This window comes from Lissotriton vulgaris, unplaced genomic scaffold (assembly GCF_964263255.1).
Source record: "Lissotriton vulgaris unplaced genomic scaffold, aLisVul1.2 SCAFFOLD_261, whole genome shotgun sequence".
Taxonomy (NCBI): Eukaryota; Metazoa; Chordata; class Amphibia; order Caudata; family Salamandridae; genus Lissotriton; species Lissotriton vulgaris.
In genome coordinates, this window is record NW_028252546.1 from 2,019,536 (window position 1) to 2,037,764 (window position 18,229).

At 47.4% G+C, this 18,229-nt stretch overlaps 1 protein-coding gene across 6 annotated transcripts in view; it reads right to left on the reverse strand.

The window, feature by feature from the left end:
• The window catches only part of LOC147662125 (deoxyhypusine synthase-like), a 181,260-nt gene extending 172,386 nt beyond the window's left edge, over positions 1-8,874 (reverse strand). Inside the window, exons 1-2 of one of the 6 annotated variants that reach the window (XM_086951092.1) lie at positions 8,742-8,874; positions 5,970-6,293 (exon numbers count right to left, since the gene is read on the reverse strand). In XM_086951092.1, the coding sequence (XP_086807218.1) occupies positions 5,970-6,242 (273 nt within the window). In that variant the 5' untranslated portion in view covers positions 6,243-6,293; positions 8,742-8,874. Of the gene's footprint in view, positions 1-5,969; positions 6,306-6,950; positions 7,120-8,645; positions 8,666-8,741 lie in introns of those variants that run through there. The other 5 variants (XM_086951090.1, XM_086951089.1, XM_086951093.1 and 2 more) reach the window with 5 other exon arrangements.
• Between the last annotated feature and the right edge of the window lie 9,355 nt (positions 8,875-18,229).

Here is an 18,229-nt window from a genome sequence, read left to right on the forward strand (position 1 = left end):
CTGAAGCCAATGTCTTATCCACAGTAGAAGACACTGTTATTTTGGCGGGGGTTGATTTCAGAGTTGGTGTCTCAGGGTTAGCATTCCCCCCCCGCACGAGTAGTCCTGATGTTGATTTTCGGAGCCATTCTCATCTCCGACGTAAGCCCGACACCAAGCAATCCTGATTGCAGTGGCAGCTTCGACTCGCTCGTCTCCCGAGATTCGAAACTCGGCGAGGGTGTGAGCAGGGTAAGACCCGCCCAGCGGGTCAGCGGGCTGCAGGGCTGCTGATTGCTCAATGATCTCAGTACAAGCAGCCGCAGCTTACACCAGCTTTCGAGGATACAGAGCATTCGGGAAGTTCTATGAAGGTAATGAAATAAAACAAAGACACGTCCGAGTCCCCTTCTCTTCCTCTCGGTCTCTTAATTCAGCCGAGTTCCTCTCTCATGATATCCCAATGGTAGGGAGCCAGGAGCCTCCGTGACTGCTTCCACTCCGTGGCGGCGTCAATCCGCCATCTTGGTTCCCCCGTCCAAAGCCACTTCACTTTACAACACTACTCCATTCTACAACACTACTCCATGCAACTTTCTCTATGACACTAAACTCCACTCTATACTACCAGACACTTCTCCATTCTATCCCACTCCATTCTATGGCAATACACGACAATCTACTCAGCTCTACACCACTCTACACAACACCCTCTAAGCCAACCCACAACACTAAGCCACTCCACTCTACACCCTTCCACACTATGACACTCTACTCCCTCCACAACACTATGCCACTCCACACCATGACACTTCACTTCATGCTACTCAACTCTACACCACTCAATGACTCTCTACGCCACTCCATACACTCCCACTCCATGCCACTAACTTTTAGCCACACTGAACAGCAGCCACACTGGTGTGCAACATGCCAAAAACACATTGACAACGCCAATAGCTTTGGCATAGGAGAGACCTATTGGCTTCGCCAATGCTTGTTTTTCATTGTGTGCGACTGAAGTTCTCTTCTGAGGTATAATTAACTTGACCTTGAAACACAAGTGTCTCTGAAATAATCCCGAAGGAACCCTTGTTTTGCACACATGTGTAACATCACCCCGGTTCCCAGAGATATTGGATAACGCATTTACCTCTCCTACGTCAATTTCTCAGCAGCCCACGTCTAAACACTTGGGGTTAATTTTGATTAGTCCATAGAGACGAAAAAAGACTCTCATAGTTAGCTTGCGTTACTACATAAAAGAGTTTGGTTACATACTCTTTTTGTCCCAACCCAAAGGGAAAAAGTGGTGAGAAACTGCTGGATCCAAAAACAATAGATTTTTTACAGCCATGTTGTACAAAAAAGAATCACATTCATGAGCTACATTTCCTTCAGATGTCTGAAGGAAACTGCGGTCAGCAACAACCCCACAGAGGAGCACGAACACTTGGAACGTTGTAGCTAAGGCGGACGAAAACAGCCTAAATTGAGAGCATGTGACATCTGTTCTCCTAAGACTGTTCTGGCTGCTGTAGTAACATGTATGGGCCAAACACTTACCACGAAGGACTGTGTGTTCAAGAGCAATCATATAAATTCCACTATGGTTACAACTGCAGCTTTTGTATAGAGAATTATTCTCAATTAGTATGCAACTTCTAAATGATCCGGGCGAAAGAAGGGCCAATGCCGGTGGAAGTCACTCCATCACCTATCAAGCCGTGAAGACCATTCTAGGTTTAGAATACAAATTATGCTTACTGTCACATCTTCAGTGGAGGGGAGAAAAACAAGCTTCTAGATGAGAATGATTGATTGGGCACAGACCCATCAACCAGCCACAGTGCAATCGAAGGCATTTTCCCTCACTTGCCACCGAGTAATCAAGGACGGGCCCACAGTGTCCGCCAGGGAATCACAGACCGGTCCTCCACCTGCTACAGTGCATTCAAGGTTTGACTCTTCAACTGACACAGCATATTCAGAGACAGGATCCCTTCTCATCCGCACAATCGGAGTCAGACCAATCTCCTGCCACAATGTAATCAGGGGCCAGCCCCCCCCCCCCCCCCCTCCCCGCCACAGTGTAATCAGGGACAGACCTCCGCATGCTAACGTGTGATCAGGGACTGAGCACCACCTGCCACAGTGTAATCCGGGGGAAGGCCTCCACCTGCCACAGTGGGATCAGGGACAGAGCACCACCTGCCACAGAGTAATCAGGGACAGAGCTCCACCTGTCACAGAGTAATCAGGGACAGAGTCAGGGACAGAGCTCCACCTGTCACAGAGTAATCAGGGACAGAGCTCCACCTGTCACAGAGTAATCAGGGACAGAGCTCCACCTGCCAGAGTAAACAGGAATAAGGTCTTCCCTTGCCACAGCGTAATCAGGGACAGAGCTCCAGCTGCCAAAGTATAATCAGAGACAGAGCTCCACCTGCCACAGTGTAATCAGGGACAGAGCTCCACCTGGCAACGTGTAATCAGGGACAGTGCTCCACCTGCCAACGTGTAATCAGGGACAGAGCTCCACCTGCCAACGTGTAATCAGGGACAGAGCTCCACCTGCCAGCGTGTAATCAGGGACAGAGCTCCACCTGCCAGCGTGTAATCAGGGACAGAGCTCCACCTGCCAGCGTGTAATCGGGGACAGAGCTCCACCTGCCACAGTATAATCAGGGACAGAGCTCCACCTGCCACAGTATAATCAGGGACAGAGCTCCACCTGCCAGTGTAAACAGGAATAAGGTCTCCACTTGCCACAGCGTAATCAGGGACAGAGCCTCCACCTGCCAGTGTAAACAGGAATAACGTCTTCACTTGCCACAGCGTAATCAGTGACAGAGCTCCACCTGCCACAGTATAATCAGGGACAGAGCCTCCACCCGCCACTGCGTGATCAAGGAAAGAGTAGTCGTTTACCATAATGTAATCAGAGGCACAGACCTCAGCTGGCAGAGTAATTAGGGACAGTGGCCTCTTCTATGCCCGGATGTATTCAATGCGCTGCTCACTGCATCCTAAAGAACATTCTTTGGAAAGTTTAAGATGCTTAGGTAATCTTTGTTATCTAATTTTGGTAAATGTTTAGTTAGTGATGGAACCTCACTGGCTTTTCAAAGCGGTGTATTAACTTAGGTCGGTGTGTTTTTGGAAGACAAACTTAACTAAAGGTTTCCAGTGAATTTTGTTGTTTGTAACGATATAATCATCATATTTAGAGCATGTGCATGGTGCATGGTGCGTTAAAGAAGGGCAAACGCTCATCTTTCCGATAAGCATCGCTTTTCCTACATGCGAATGTTTCACTGAACTCCCGCCATGACACAAAGCCTTCAACTAGACGGTGTAGTAAACATACCACAAAATCTCCTAATACCACTCTGTCACAACGTCTTTTTCATTCACTCTCTTCTCGTCTAAAGCCAAACATTCTAACCTTTAATCCCTCGCCCCCTTCTTTCCTTCGTTTCTGTTTCTTCGCTACTACTCTTGCGTTTTCTGTGCCTCGCACACCACTCTATTATAAACAGCAACCTTGTGCCGCAGACACTACGTGTGCATGATACCCACTGTTGAAACACAACAAACAGCGTTATACAGCAGGCATGTTTTACTACCCGAAATGATACCCTGATACAACACAAGCAGCAACCTTTCAGCAGCAGACTGCATGCTACGCACGCCACTCTCACAACTTTACCAGCAGCATTCTACTGCAGACCGGAAACACTGCCATGTGTTTAAAAACACAACCACCAGACTTCAGCTGCAGACAATGTATCTGCATAGTATACCAACCATACAAGATAACCATTATTCAGCAGTGGCACACTCCTCACCACATGTACATAATATATCATTCTGACACTACGTCTTTACGCCATTTACTACAAGTTCATGGTACAGCTGTGTTTACTGCAGGCCGGGGTCATGACGTGTGCATGGCACACCACCAAATACAACATAATTGGCAGTCGGCGTCTGCAGACTCTTCACCACATATGTGCAGTACAACAATTTAACAGAGCACTGCCAGCAGCCTTCAGCTTAGGAGCATGTTTAGTGCACGTGAAAGGTCCACTACTCAGATACAACACGGCCATAAGCTGTCAACTGCAGACTGCTTTACTACACATGCACGATAAAGCACTCTCTCATACGAGTCCGTCGTGTGCACGGTGCACCAGTCGCAGCCAGCAACTTTTAGCTACTTTACTACTCGTGTGGGATACAGCACTTAAAGATTACAATCCTCGGATATATATCAACCGCTGTTTATGAAAATCTCTTGTTTCATGACTAACATGTGTAGTGAATCTTCCGAATGGTACTCATTTTACTAGTGAGAAGAATGAAATGTTGATCCAGCCGCACCTTGATCGAATCTGCGACTCAGCTTGCATGAAGATTTCTGCAGCCAGTGCTGAACGGAAAGCACGAGTTTACAACTAGGGGCATATGCATGCTGCTTCATAGGCAGATGAGCTGGCATACGGGTCGAATCAGTGGTCTCAGTGTCACGAGTCTTGGAACACTCGTGACCTTCACCACCACTACTCGTTGATTCTTATCCCGCCCTGAATATATTGCAGCACGGCCACGAGTCATGCACCAGTAACGGACAAATTGCTCCAGCTTTTAAAACTCTCCTGGTTTTACTTTATCCACTGTGCTAACAGAAATGAATCAATAACGCACATAGGTTGCTCCCCGGTGAATCAAACACTCCACTCGCCAGTCCTGCTGCTGGCCAATTCCCCAGACCCTGAAACTGCCACCTGCCAATGTCCCAGAAACTGCCACCGGCCAATGCCCCAGACCCTGGAGCTGGCCCCTGCCAATGCCCCAGACCCTGGAGCTGGCCTCTGCCAACGCCCCAGACCTGGCCTGGAGCTGGCCTCTGCCAACGCCCCAGACCCTGGAGCTGGCCTCTGCCAACGCCCCAGACCCTGGAGCTGGCCTCTGCCAGTGCCCAAGACCCCGGAGCTGGCCCCTGCCAATGCCACAGACCCTGGAACTGGCATCTGCCAATGCCCCAGACCCTGGAACTGGCCTCTGCCAATGCCCCAGACCCTGGAACTGGCCTCTGCCAATGCCCCAGACCCTGGAACTGGCCTCTGCCAATGCCCCAGACCCTGGAACTGGCCTCTGCCAATGCCCCAGACCCTGGAACTGGCCTGTGCCAATGCCCCAGACCCTGGAACTGGCCTGTGCCAATGCCCCAGACCCTGGAACTGGCCTGTGCCAATGCCCCAGACCCTGGAACTGGCCTGTGCCAATGCCCCAGACCCTGGACTGCCACCTGCCAATTCCTGATACCGTAGAAATGCCACCTGCCAATGCCCCACACCTTAGAAATGCCGCCTGCCAATGCCCCACAACCTAGAAATGCCACTTGAAAGAGGCAGTTAGAAACAAGCAAAATAATCGATAGGTGGTAGGAGTTAAAGAGACCGTAAACTTGCAGCCATAGGTGAATCACAATCTAGGTTACATGTTAGAGGTAAGGTAACATAAGTTAGGCATCATCTAGGTTAGGCATCATGTAACCTGTTAAAGGTTACATTCAAGAAGAGACAGTAAGGTATGGTTAACGTTAGTTTGGTTCTAAGGTGCATAAGGCTAGGTTTACTGCTGGATGACATTCTGCTTTGGGTGGCATCGCTGGGTAATGAGCACAAACCCCAAAAAGTAACCTCCTCACTATCGTTTAATTCACCACAATGCAGACACGCCTCCTATCTGCACTCCGGGGCTTTCATCAAATACAGAATTACATACTGCCCTAGCTACACTAGTTTCATTCGCACTTTATAGAACTGGTTCAATCAACATTGAGTCAAACATCAAAACACTTGCTGTTCCTATTCTACTTTGCCGACACTGTGCCCAGAGCAATAACTGAGCACAGAATCAAACCTCCAGCGTTTTCCTACATTAATGGGTTTATTAGTCTGTATATGGCACGTGAAACTCACCATAGCGTTGACCTCTCGCACTGCCTGGCCAAAGTGTGTGGCCTGGAATCCGGTGGTGTAGAAGGACTGTAGTAAGGCATGATAGTCCACACCCTGGTTGAAGTCGTAACCCCGGACCTGCGGAGTGCTCTCGGGGAGTGGGGAGCTCCGCTTAAGGACGGCCTCCTGTGCAATAGATGGAGGCAAGCCTTCAGCCATCATGTCTTTGGAGCCACCGGCTGAGGGGTAGACAGGAGTCTGCTCTGCAGCCGGTGTGTGCTGCGTGGCTGGCATGGGCTCTTCGGGATCCAGGTTAGCAGACGGAGGTTCTTGCAACGTAGGGGCCTGTGAACAGAACTGAAGGTTTAAAACAAGCAAGGTATAAGTTGCAGGCTCAGAAATGCTCCAGGAGCACAGCACACCACAAGTAACAATTCCAGGTCACAACAAGAATAAACCGGTTCAGGTCAAATAAATATTGAATAGGTGCCCTGAATCTTTCTCATAATTACCACGCTTCTTGTTAGGATAGATAGCCTTTCACTCCTCTCTTCACATTCCCTGCCCCACTTACAGTCACCATTTTTTTGTTGTTTCTTTGCTGCCGTTTTCAGAGACTCTCTTTCCTGTTACTTCTTTCAGCTCCATTTGTTTCTCGCCTCAGCATTTCAACTCGTATCAGGTTCACATCGTTATTAACCTCACTCACTCTAATGTACCTGTCTTCCACAGTCATTTTCCCTCCCCTGGCCTCCCTTTGAGAATAAGCCCTTCCTCCCCTGTTACGTACCACATTTTATTGTGGATACAACCCCTCATCTTCCTTTTTATCAGCATTTCTGTTTCCCCTTCACTTTCTGGTTTCTCTTTGCACATTCTCCATCAGAAATGATTACCTTCGCCCTCCCCTAGGTCTTTGATTTTATCACCTCCTGCCATTTTCTGTTCTTATTTAAAGATCCAAATTCCATCTCATGCCTCCCACTCCATCCATATCACTACCTTCACTTGTAACCTCCGCTCGACTCCACTCCTTTGAGCTATCCTTCCACACATCTCTCTCCTTTGCATCTTCCTCCCGAATGTCCACCTCTCCCACTATAATTGACCCTTCAGCTCCATCAATGTTTAGCTTCCCTTTCTAATTTCCGATTTGCTCTTTTCTCCCTCGGAACCTCCCAGTTATTGTCCGATCACTTCACCTCGTCATTCCATTTTGATCACTCCCCTCCAACACATCATCCCTTCTCATTTGAGACTCATTTCTGCACCACCCAATTACCCGCCCTCACCCGTCCTTCTCACGCTTCATCAACTCCATTTCTGTGCACATTTTCCCCTCACCCATATCTTCACTAAACTCTATCCATTCTAAGTTTTACCGTTCCACATCCCAAACCCCCTTATACAACTCGGTCACAATTTATTTTCATTCACCGTCTTCTCGCCTAAAGCCTAACATTCTAAACTTTACCCACTCGCCCCCTTCTTTCCTTCGTCCCTGTTTCTTTGCTACTCTTGTGTTTTCTTACTCTCACCCCTTCTCTTCTGCCATCATCTCTGCTCGTATTTCTCCCTCACTTACAATCCTTCTCACCTCCTCAACATGTCGAATCTCTAGCAGTTCACTCCTATCCTATGTATTGCACTCCCTTCCTTCCCTATAACTATTCCATATTCCTGCGTGTCCACTAACCAACTAGCCACTTTCTCTTTCCTTTTGCCAATCTTCTCTACTCCACAGCCCTCTTTCTGTCAACTATCACCCTATCTCTTAACATAATTTCCATCACTCTCCCCTTCACTTTACTCGACCCCATTACACCAAACACCCTATTCTCATCTCTTCCCATGTCAACCTTCTAAGGAGTACATGGATGTTTATGCTGTGAAGAGGAAACGGGTCTGCTTAAGTGCAATTCTCTGATAACCGTTCAACAGTACCGCAGGTGGATCCTGAAAGTTGAAACTTCTCATCATTTGCGCTCCCTCGGCTTCTCCCCGTCCCTTTTTCCTTCTTCTTAAATGAATTCCCTGTATTCTCTTCCTCCCTTCAGTTCTATACCAAGGTTCATTTGAGCCCTCCTTGCGCTTTATTTATGCATTTGTATATAGGAAGGACATTACCCAAATGTGCTAAGAGCGCTTTACAATAAAAACAGGTTTCATACCAACAGATACAAAGTCACAAATACTAGTTACAATAATTATAAACGGCACACGGTCGAAACTAATAGACAGACGTTCGTTTGGTCGTTTCAAAGGCACACGTTATATAGATTGTAGGAGGTGGTGACGGTAGTAGCAGCAAGGCGAGGTGAGACAGGAGTAGTGCAACTAGAGTCAGTCCTAGGCACAATTATCTTGGAAGAGGGTTGCCTAAGGGGACCGCTGGAAATAATGTCTTTGAAGCAGAAGGGCTTACAACACCCATTTTAATTGCTAGATTTCAAGTCCCTTTCTCCTCGGCAAAGAGGGAAGTCTGCCCCCCAGTAAAACACTCTTGCCCTAAACATATTTAAAGAAAGGCTGGAACGTGTTCGGGTCATGCCGGGTTGGGGATGTGTGTGTGCGCGCAAAATGGAAATTGCATTCTCTAAAAGAGAGAAGAATGAGGCGGAATATGCGTGGTGATTGGCTATTGTAAAGAGAATGTAGCATAGCGGCCAATGTCGCCGATCTCTGGGAAACAATTACCCCGTAAAAAGTCAGAAAGTTACACCGTAGAAAAACAAGTGCCTAGAGTCCTCCCAACACCCTTCGCTTATTCCAGCCCGTATCCCCTGTGCTCACCCCCGGCACGCACCCTCTCGGATCCCTCAGTTCCACCAGGTTGGGACCTCACTGGGCTCCTCCCCATGCCCCTCCCCTGGGCCGGGTTGTCACCGGGAGCCGCCATCTTGCCATACACCGCTACAGACCTCGCCTGGGCATCGACAGAGAAGAAAGACAAACTAAGCGCGACATAGAGGGAAGACAAGCTCTGCGCGGCATGGAGAGAGAGGAGAGACTAGATAAGGCCCTGGCCGCAAGGAAAGACGACCTAAGCTGTAGCTATAGCGACGGATCTAAATGGACTTAAGACAAGCATTTGCAATGCAATAGGTCTCGCATTAGGAAAGTTTGAGCTATTGGTATTGTTAATGACAAATTTTGTATTTATGTGTTGGTTTTCAAAATGGCTAAATTATAGCTTTAAAGTGGGACTGTGGGTTATAGCTTTGTCATTTACAATTCCAATAGTGTTAACGTTCATAAATGTGACACCTATAGCATTTGTATTGCAATATGTGTTGTATTTACGTGACTTAGATGTATTGATATTACAAATAACAATGGCTTTTCATTTTTCTTAATAATTAATACTTAAATAAAAGTTCTTGTAATTTATAATGGCAACAGCTTAAACTTTTGTAAATAGCTTTTGTGAAGATTATGTTCAGTGTATTTTATTCTGACGAAAATCCAAGAACAGAAGTTAAATATTAACATTTTTGTGACATTTGTAATAAAGCTTGAAACATTGAGAGAACATATTTGAACCAGTTGTTGTTGAATGGTTGCACAGATTGATGCTGTGGTGGCGATGAGTGATGTGGTGGCGACGAGTGATGCTGTGGTGGCGACTGGTGATGCTGTGGCGGCGACAAGTGATGCTGTGGCGTTCAGTGATGCTGTTGTAGCGCATAGTGATGTTGTTGTGCCCTTGAGTGATGCTCTGGTGGTGCTGAGTGATGCTGTGGTGATGTGATAGATAGAGTGAGTGCGACAGATAGATAGAGGGAAGGCGATAGATAGATAGAGGTAGGGCAATAGAGAGAGAGAGGGCAATAGAGGGAGTGCGATAGATAGAGGGAGGGCGATAGATAGAGGGAGGGAGGGCGATAGATAGAGGGAAGGAGGGCGATAGATAGAGAGAGGGCGATAGATAGATAGAGGGAGGGCGATAGATAGATGGATAGATAGATAGATAGATAGAGTAAGGGAGGGCGATAGATAGAGTGAGGGAGGGCGATATATAGATAGAGTGAGGGCGGTAGAGTGAGTGAGGGCAGTAGAGTGAGTGAGGGTGGTAGAGTGAGTGAGGGCGGTAGAGTGAGTGAGGGCAGTAGAGTGAGTGAGGGTGGTAGAATGAGGGCGGTAGAGTGATGGCGGTAGAGTGGTAGAGTGAGGGCGGTAGAGTGGTAGAGTGAGGACGGTAGAGTGAGTGAGGGCAGTAGAGTGAGTGAGGGTGGTAGAGTGAGTGAGGGCAGTAGAGTGAGTGAGGGCAGTAGAGTGAGTGAGGGTGGTAGAATGAGGGCGGTAGAGTGAGGGCGGTAGAGTGGTAGAGTGAGGGCGGTAGAGTGAGGGCGGTAGAGTGGAATAGTGAGGGCGGTAGAGTGAGGGCAGTAAAGTGAGGGCAGTAGAGTGAGGGCAGTAGAGTGGTTGAGTGAGGGCGGTAGAGTGGTAGAGTGAGGGTGGGAGAATGAGGGCGGTAGAGTGAGGGCGGTAGAGGGGTAGAGTGAGGGCGGTAGAGTGGTGCAGTGAGGGCGGTAGAGTGGTAGAGTGAGGGCAGTAGAGTGAGGGTGGTAGAGTGAGGGCGGTAGAGTGAGGGCGGTAGAGTGAGGACGGTAGATTGAGGGCGGTAGAGTGAGGGCGGTAGAGTGAGGGCGGTAGAGTGGTAGAGTGAGGGCGGTAGAGTGGTAGAGTGAGGGCGGTAGAATGAGGGCGGTAGAGTGGGAGAGTGAGGGCAGTAGAGTGGTAGAGTGAGGGCGGTAGAGTGGTAGGTGAGGGTGGTAGAATAAGGGCGGTAGAGTAGTAGAGTGAGGGCGGTAGAGTGGTAGAGTGAGGGCGGTAGAGTGGTAGAGTGAGGGTGGTAGATTGGTAGAGTGAGGGCAGTAGATTGGTAGAGTGAGGGCAGTACAGTGGTAGAGTGAGGGCGGTAGAGTGGTAGAGTGGTAGAGTGAGGGCAGTACAGTGGTAGAGTGAGGGTGGTAGAGTGGTAGAGTGAGGGCGGTAGAGCGCAGAGTGAGCACAGTAGAGTGAGGGAGGTCGAGTGGTAGAGTGAGGACAGTAGAGTGGTAGAGTGAGGACAGTAGAGTGGCAGAGTGAGGGCGGTAGAGTGAGGGCGGTAGAGTGAGGGCGGTAGAGTGAGGGCGGTAGATCGGTAGAGTGAGCCTTTTAGAGTAAGGGCGGTAGAGTGGTAGAGTGAGGGCGGTAGAGTGGTATAGTGAGGGCGGTAGAATGAGGGCGGTAAAGTGGTAGAGTGAGGGCGGTAGATTGAGGGCGGTAGAGTGGTAGAGTAAGGGCAGTAGAGTGAGGGCGGTAGAGTGGTAGAGTGAGGGCGGTAGAGTGGTAGAGTGAGGGCGGTAGAGTTAGGGCAGTAGAGTGGTAGAGTGAGGGTGGTAGAGTGGTAGAGTGAGGGTGGTAGAGTGAGGGCGGTAGAGTTGTAGAGTGAGGGCGGTAGAGTGGTAGAGTGAGGGCGGTAGAGTGAGGGTGGTAGAGTGGTAGAGTGAGGGCGGTAGAATGAGGGCGGTAGAGTGGTAGAGTGAGGGCGGTAGAATGAGGGCGGTAGAGTGGTAGAGTGAGGGCAGTAGAATGAGGAAGGTATAGTGGTAGAGTGAGGGCGGTAGAGTGGTAGAGTGAGGCGGTAGAGTGGTAGAGTGAGGGCGGTAGAGTGGTAGAGTGAGGACGGTCGATTGGTAGAGTGAGGGCGGTCGAGTGGTAGAGTGAGGGCGGTAGAGTGGTAGAGTGAGGGAAGTCGAGTGGTAGAGTGAGGGCAGTAGAGTGGTAGAGTGAGGGTGGTAGAGTGAGGGCGGTAAAGTGCGTTGCTGAAGGTGGCACACAGCTCTCTGCTGCTGGCACATTCTCCTATTGAACTATCGTTCTAGTTTGGGAGTATTAGCATTTTTAATGCAGTTCTAAGCCATGCATGCTTCCCCTGTTGCGAGGTTTTGTCTGCCCAGGCCATATGCTGTAGAAATATTGAGACGAAAATACAGTGTTTAGTTTCCAAATGTATCGCCTCGTCAGGGAGGTAGTAGGTGCTATATAAATAAAAAATAAAATAAACAAGTAAAACGTGCAATTGCATAGTAACAGTACATTGTACTGCACTAACGTGCACCTCAATGATAAGGCCTCTGGGCTCCATAGGTATCCTGTTCTATCAATGTAGACCTCATATGAGCCCTGTTAGTATTCCATTGAGTAAACGCTAAATAAAACCAGAGGTAACCACAAACCCTTTAGTCTGTCACCCTTTATCTGATGTGCTTCTCATACATTCTGTGCATTAACCTCGATAGTATAGGTAAAGCGATCAAAACACCCAGAGGTAAAATATGTCTCTCTGGTAAAAGCCACTTAACGCATTGAGAGTTTATGGACTTTAATGGAAAGAAATGTAAAATGCTCGATTCAGAAATCACAGTGATGCACGACTGAATTCGACAAAGCAGCTAAATTAATGATGAACACAATATGGTGAGCACATCAAGAAATGCAGCGCCGCGGAGCTTAAAGAGCAGGGATGCCATAACATCCATTCAGTGACAAAGATATTGATTCAAAAGAATAGATTGGAACACGGTTTGCCACATGGCCTATTCTGTCACAATTAACATGTTTCTCAGGAGCTGCACGCAGATAACAGCAACCCGGCTCCTTTGCATCTGAGTGTCAATTAAGGCCGCTTTCTGCCAAGGCAGGAGGCTGGTTCAGGAGGTGATTGTGATAAGAATATCAAAGCGATGCTTTGATCAGCACGGAGCTGTTCGACAAGAGCACATTTCAAAAGCGCGGGAAGCTGGGATGGGAGTGACTGCTGTCTGCAATTTCTCTGCTCGACTCTTTCCTGTGATACTCAAGGAGCAGCACAAACACTTCAAAGGTGGTGCGCGGCTGCAGGGTCACTACGCCAGGCAGCCAGAAAGTGGGAACGCCAAGAAAATAGATGGAATGGCAATGAAGCGAATGGCAAAAGCTACACTGTGACAGGTCACGCTGCCCTCAGAACCCCTAAAAAAGTGCGTGAAGTGAATGTATAGAACACAACAAAAAGAAAGCAGACAAAATCGTTATCAACATAGCGGCCACATGACTTACTAATTCACAGTGGACTGTTGCATTAAAGCACACAGGGATCGCAGATCAAAGTAAATCCTTTATACAATGAAGCCATAGTAAAATGCTAAAGCCAACAAGGGAAAAACAAGCATGACTGCACATAACCCCTGCTACGGTACTTGTGTGTGCTTTACGTGAGTTGGCCCTGGTGTGTATTTTATCTTTGCAGAACTTCATATGTAGGTCCACGTGAGCGTATTTTCTTGTATGGCTTGTCCATTTGTACGTTGGCTTTTTATGTGATTTTGATTTTTGTATGTATATTTTGGGTTATGCTTGCTTGAGCTTTTTACGAAGAAAGCAGACTTCAAAAGGAGAGCGGAGGGACAGAGAAAGAAAAGATAAAGATGGAAGGAGAAGAAGGGACGAGGACAGACAACGGCAGCGGAGAGTGGGAGGCCAATTACAGAGAGGGAGGTGGCGTGGGAGAAAGAGGGAGTGAGAAGGTTAACCAGGAGACCAAAAGGCGGCCGGGCTGTACAATGCTGTCACGTTTTGAAGGCATGAGTTTGGCCTGGGCTGAAAGCAAGGAGCACGGCGTGCAGGGAGGGGCTGGAGAGGTGAGGGCACAGACAAAAAAAATGCGAGTAACGGCCTGACGGCCGTGAAGTGTGAAGCAGTGGGCGGGGAAGCAGGAGCAAATGGTAAGAGGAGCCGTTGAAGAGCAAGGCAGGGGGATAGAAGCGCGTTCACGAGCACGTGCACTTCTACAAATCCTCAGCTTTCTGGTTTGACTGCAATTGGTCTCTCTACGAGTCCTAAAAACGTTCACGGGGTATGGTAACTAAAGATAAAAGGGATCCTTAAAACAAATAAATGCCAAAAATACCCGGTGTTGCGATCTAAACCTGTACATAGGACAACTAGGGTTGCTACTTGGCCGTTACTTTTGGTACCCGTTGCTACAAAAAAGCAAAATCATCTACAGCCTGTATTTTTAACTGTTAACATGTCTTTTAAACGTGTTCTTGAGCTGAGGTAACGACCTCTAAAGTAAAGGCAGAAACTTCATGTTACAAATGAATACATTCGATTTTGTTTAAAGTCATATTCAGTGCTTTAAATGAGAAAAAATAAGTGCAGGCACTCATTAAAATGAGCTAGACGTGTAGTGTGTGGGCGGGGCTAAGGACAAGACATAATGGTACTTAAAAACTTCCATAATAGTTGCAGCACACACCATAATACATGATAAATGTGTTTATATAAACAAAGCAGGTTAACTCATTACACAAAATGAAAGAGAAATGCAATAATATGTTAACATTTTTTTTTGCAATAGTTGCTTCTTTTTAATGCCATACTGCTAATTAATGTTTGCCACTATATTATATATTTTGGAGCACGTGAGTAGGAAGAAACTGAAAATACCTGCACTTCAAAGTAAAGCTCTTATGGCACCAAGCAAATGAAGCAAATCATCATGGCCATCCCCAGAAGATATCTCTTCCATCAATCTATCCATTCATCCTTTATCCTACCATTTACCTGCTGATGTCCACCATTTACCCTTTACATTCTGTTGTCTATTCAGTTTTTCATCCATTATTCAGTTTTTCACCATTCCGTCTGTCTACCCTTCATATCCAAACCTATCCATCGTTCCATCTTTGAACCTATCCATTCATCCTTTCACTCATCCATCTCTTTATCCAGCCTATGAGTCATCCATCGAACCTTTCGCTCATCTATCCATCAACCCTTTCACTCCTTTATACCATCCACCCTTTCATTCCAGCCACACTTTCACTCAATCCCTTCTTTCACTCATCCATCCTCTCTCCCTTTCATTCATCCATCCAATCTTTCACTTATCCACCCATCATCCGCCCTTTTATCCAATCATCCACCCTCTTTCACCCATACATCCATGCACTCATCCATCCATCCATTCACTCATCCATCCATTCATCCATCTATACATCCACCCTTGCTCACTCCTCTATCCACTCACTCACTCACCCACCAGTCCTCCAAACGACGTTATTCATTAACCTTTGTCGCCGCAGACATGTGCATTGCTATGTGTGAAATTTTCATATTTTCATTGTAATTGCGAGTGACATTCAACGACTATGAGTGACACATTCCCGCGAGCAAAATTTAGCAATGAAGACGAGGGAATCATATAAATATCAGAAATGTACTCATTTGAGTTTAGCTGCTAATGTTTCATAGATTCAGTGGATTTATGAGAGTCAGGCAACAACTAGATGTGTAATACTTAGAGTGGCACTTAATTGCGACCAAAACCATGGAATAAAGTAAAGGGAAATGATAAATATCAGAAATCACACTCATTTGAGCAACAAGGAAAAGCTCTGCAGCAGGTGCTTTTGAAGCTATTATTTAATTTCTAATAAAAAAAATCAGCTCCCTCCACCCAACCCCAGCTTCAGGTGCGGCGAACCACAAGTAACAAAGCGATCTCTGTAACAAACAAGCATTAGAAATGCAATAGGTCTCGCAGCATTAGAGTTAGTGCTTTTAGAATTGTTTATGGGTTTTTTTGTAAATCTTTAGCATTTTTGTTTCCTGTAGCCAATGCTAAAGAATTAAAAAAAAAAAGCCATAAACATTTCTAAAAGCTCTAACTCAAATTCTCCGAGACCTATTGCATTGGAAATGCAATAGGTCTCGCAGTAGGAAAGTTTGAGCTATAGGTGTTATTTATTTTTTTGTTTTTTATTTATGTGTTGTTTTTTCTAAATAGCTAAATTAATAGCTTTCTTCTTTACAAAGCCAATAGTTATAATTTTTGTAAATGTGACACCTCTAGCATTTGTAAAGCAACATGTTTTGTATTAACGGGACTTATATGTGACTTATATGTATTGATATTAAAAAAATCAATGGCTTTAAAAAACAATTAATAATTAATACGTAAATAAAATGGATTTTATTTTATATTGCCAATAGCTTAAAGTTTATTAAATATATTTAGTGAAGATGCTGTGGTTGCGCTGAGTGAGGGTGAGTGAGGGTGAGTGAGGGTGAGGGTGAGTGAGGGTGAGTGTGAGTGAGGGTGAGTGAGGGTGAGTGAGTGAGGGTGAGTGAGTGAGGGTGAGTGAGTGAGGGTGAGTGAGTGAGGGTGAGTGAGTGAGGGTGAGTGAGTGAGGGTGAGTGAGTGAGTGAGGGTGAGGGGGTGAGAGGGTGAGGGGTTGAGGGTGAGTGAGGGTGAGGGTGAGGGGGTGAGGGGTTGAGTGAGAGTGAGGGTGAGTGAGGGGTTGAGGGTGAGTGAGGGTGAGGGGTTGAGGGTGGGTGAGGGGTTGAGGGTGAGTGAGGGTGAGGAGTTGAGGGTGAGTGAGGGTGAGTGAGGGTGAGGGTGAGTGAGGGTGAAGGTGGGTGAGGGTGAGTGAGGGTGGGTGAGTGTGAGTGTGAGTGAGGGTGAGGGTGGGTGAGTGTGGGTGAATGTGGGTGAGTGTGGGTGAGTGAGGGTGAGTGAGGGTGAGGGTGAGTGAGGGTGAGGGATTGAGGGTGAGGGGTTGAGGGTGAGTGAGGGTGAGGGGTTGAGGGTGAGTGAGGGTGAGGGGTTGAGGGCGAGTGAGGGTGAGTGAGGGTGAGGGGTTGAGGGTGAGGGGTTGAGGGTGAGTGGGGGTGAGTGAGGGTGAGGGTGAGGGGTTGAGGGTGAGTGAGGGTGAGGGGTTGAGGGTGAGTGAGGGTGAGGGGTTGAGGGTGAGTGAGGGTTAGGGGTTGAGGGTGAGTGAGGGTGAGGGTGAGTGAGGGTGGGTGAAGGTGAGTGAGGGTGGGTGAAGGTGAGTGAGGGTGAGTGAGGGTGAGTGTGGGTGAGTGTGGGTGAGTGTGGGTGAGTGTGGGTGAGTGTGGGTGAGGGTGAGTGAGGGTAAGGGATTGAGGGTGAGGGGTTGAGGGTGAGTGAGGGTGAGGGGTTGAGGGTGAGTGAGGGTGAGGGCGAGTGAGGGTGAGGGTGAGTGAGGGTGAGGGGTTGAGGGTGAGTGAGGGTGAGGGTGAGTGAGGGTGAGGGTGAGTGAGGGTGAGAGGGTGAGGGTGAGTGAGCTACATCTAATGACTTCAGAGGACTGCTTATAGACTGTTTAAATTACAACCACTGTCGATAGTAAGTACTATTGACCCTGATAACACCCTAATATATGTCCAAAGTCACAGTTTGGTAGGACTGGGCCAGACCAATGTATATGTTTCTATAAGTGTAGTCAGGACCATACAAGGGTTAGTTGAATAGCCTTGGCGGAAAACCCTGCTTCATTTTTTCGTATGAAACGATCCAGAGCGCCGCCTCAAATTGACAGGCGAAAGTATGATCTAAACATTACTGACATCTCCATCCTGAGGCGTGGGGTCTATAGCGTGACAGCTCGGTCTACACTTCATGCCCTTGGACGAACGCGGATTGGCTGTTCCGTTCTATGTGTCAGGAGCTCAAGGCTGACAAAACTGATGCCGAACTCCTAAAGGAAGTTTTAGAAAAAATGCGCTTGAGATGAGTAGCAACCAAATCGAAGGCAGGCAGATTTCGCTTCATTTATATCCAGTATCGTTGTTGTCCTGAGCGGCACCCTCGGGGCAACAGAAGCCGCTGCCATTGCTAAATAAAACAATGCAAACAATAGTTTAAAATATGGCGCGCTGAAGGATCTTAAATACAGCCTTTAACCCCTTAATCCTCGCTAATTGTACAAAACACCCACTGTAACGCAAGAGTCGAAGAGCGTTCTGACGTACCTTGCCTCGTAGTTTTTGCAGATGCGTAAGAAGTAGACAGAGGACTAACGCTTCCCCAGGGTAGGGTAACGGGGCGGCCATTTCAGAAGAGAGCGTTTCCGGTCGAGAGGAATGGCAGCTTCTCGGATGGCCACCATACCCTGAAGATTTGCCGTTTGATGGAGAAAGTAAACACAAATTGAGACAGAACACTTTATTGGTCTAAATGGAGGGAGTCTCCCTTCCAATTAGAAAGCCTGCTTGTGCGTGAGCTTGAGGTCCTTTCTAAGCAAGTCTGGTGAAGATATAAAACACTTTATTGCATTTCGGGTTACGTTATTAAGTGGAGAGGTCATTGAGTCGGTACTTGTTTTTCTAGCCTCTCCAGTGCATGTTTTGTTTGCTTCTTTACTTTTGTAGCAGGTAGTAAGATCTGATAATGTACCCCGAAGGACGGCAATAAGAGACTATACAAAAATGCAAATTCAAACAAA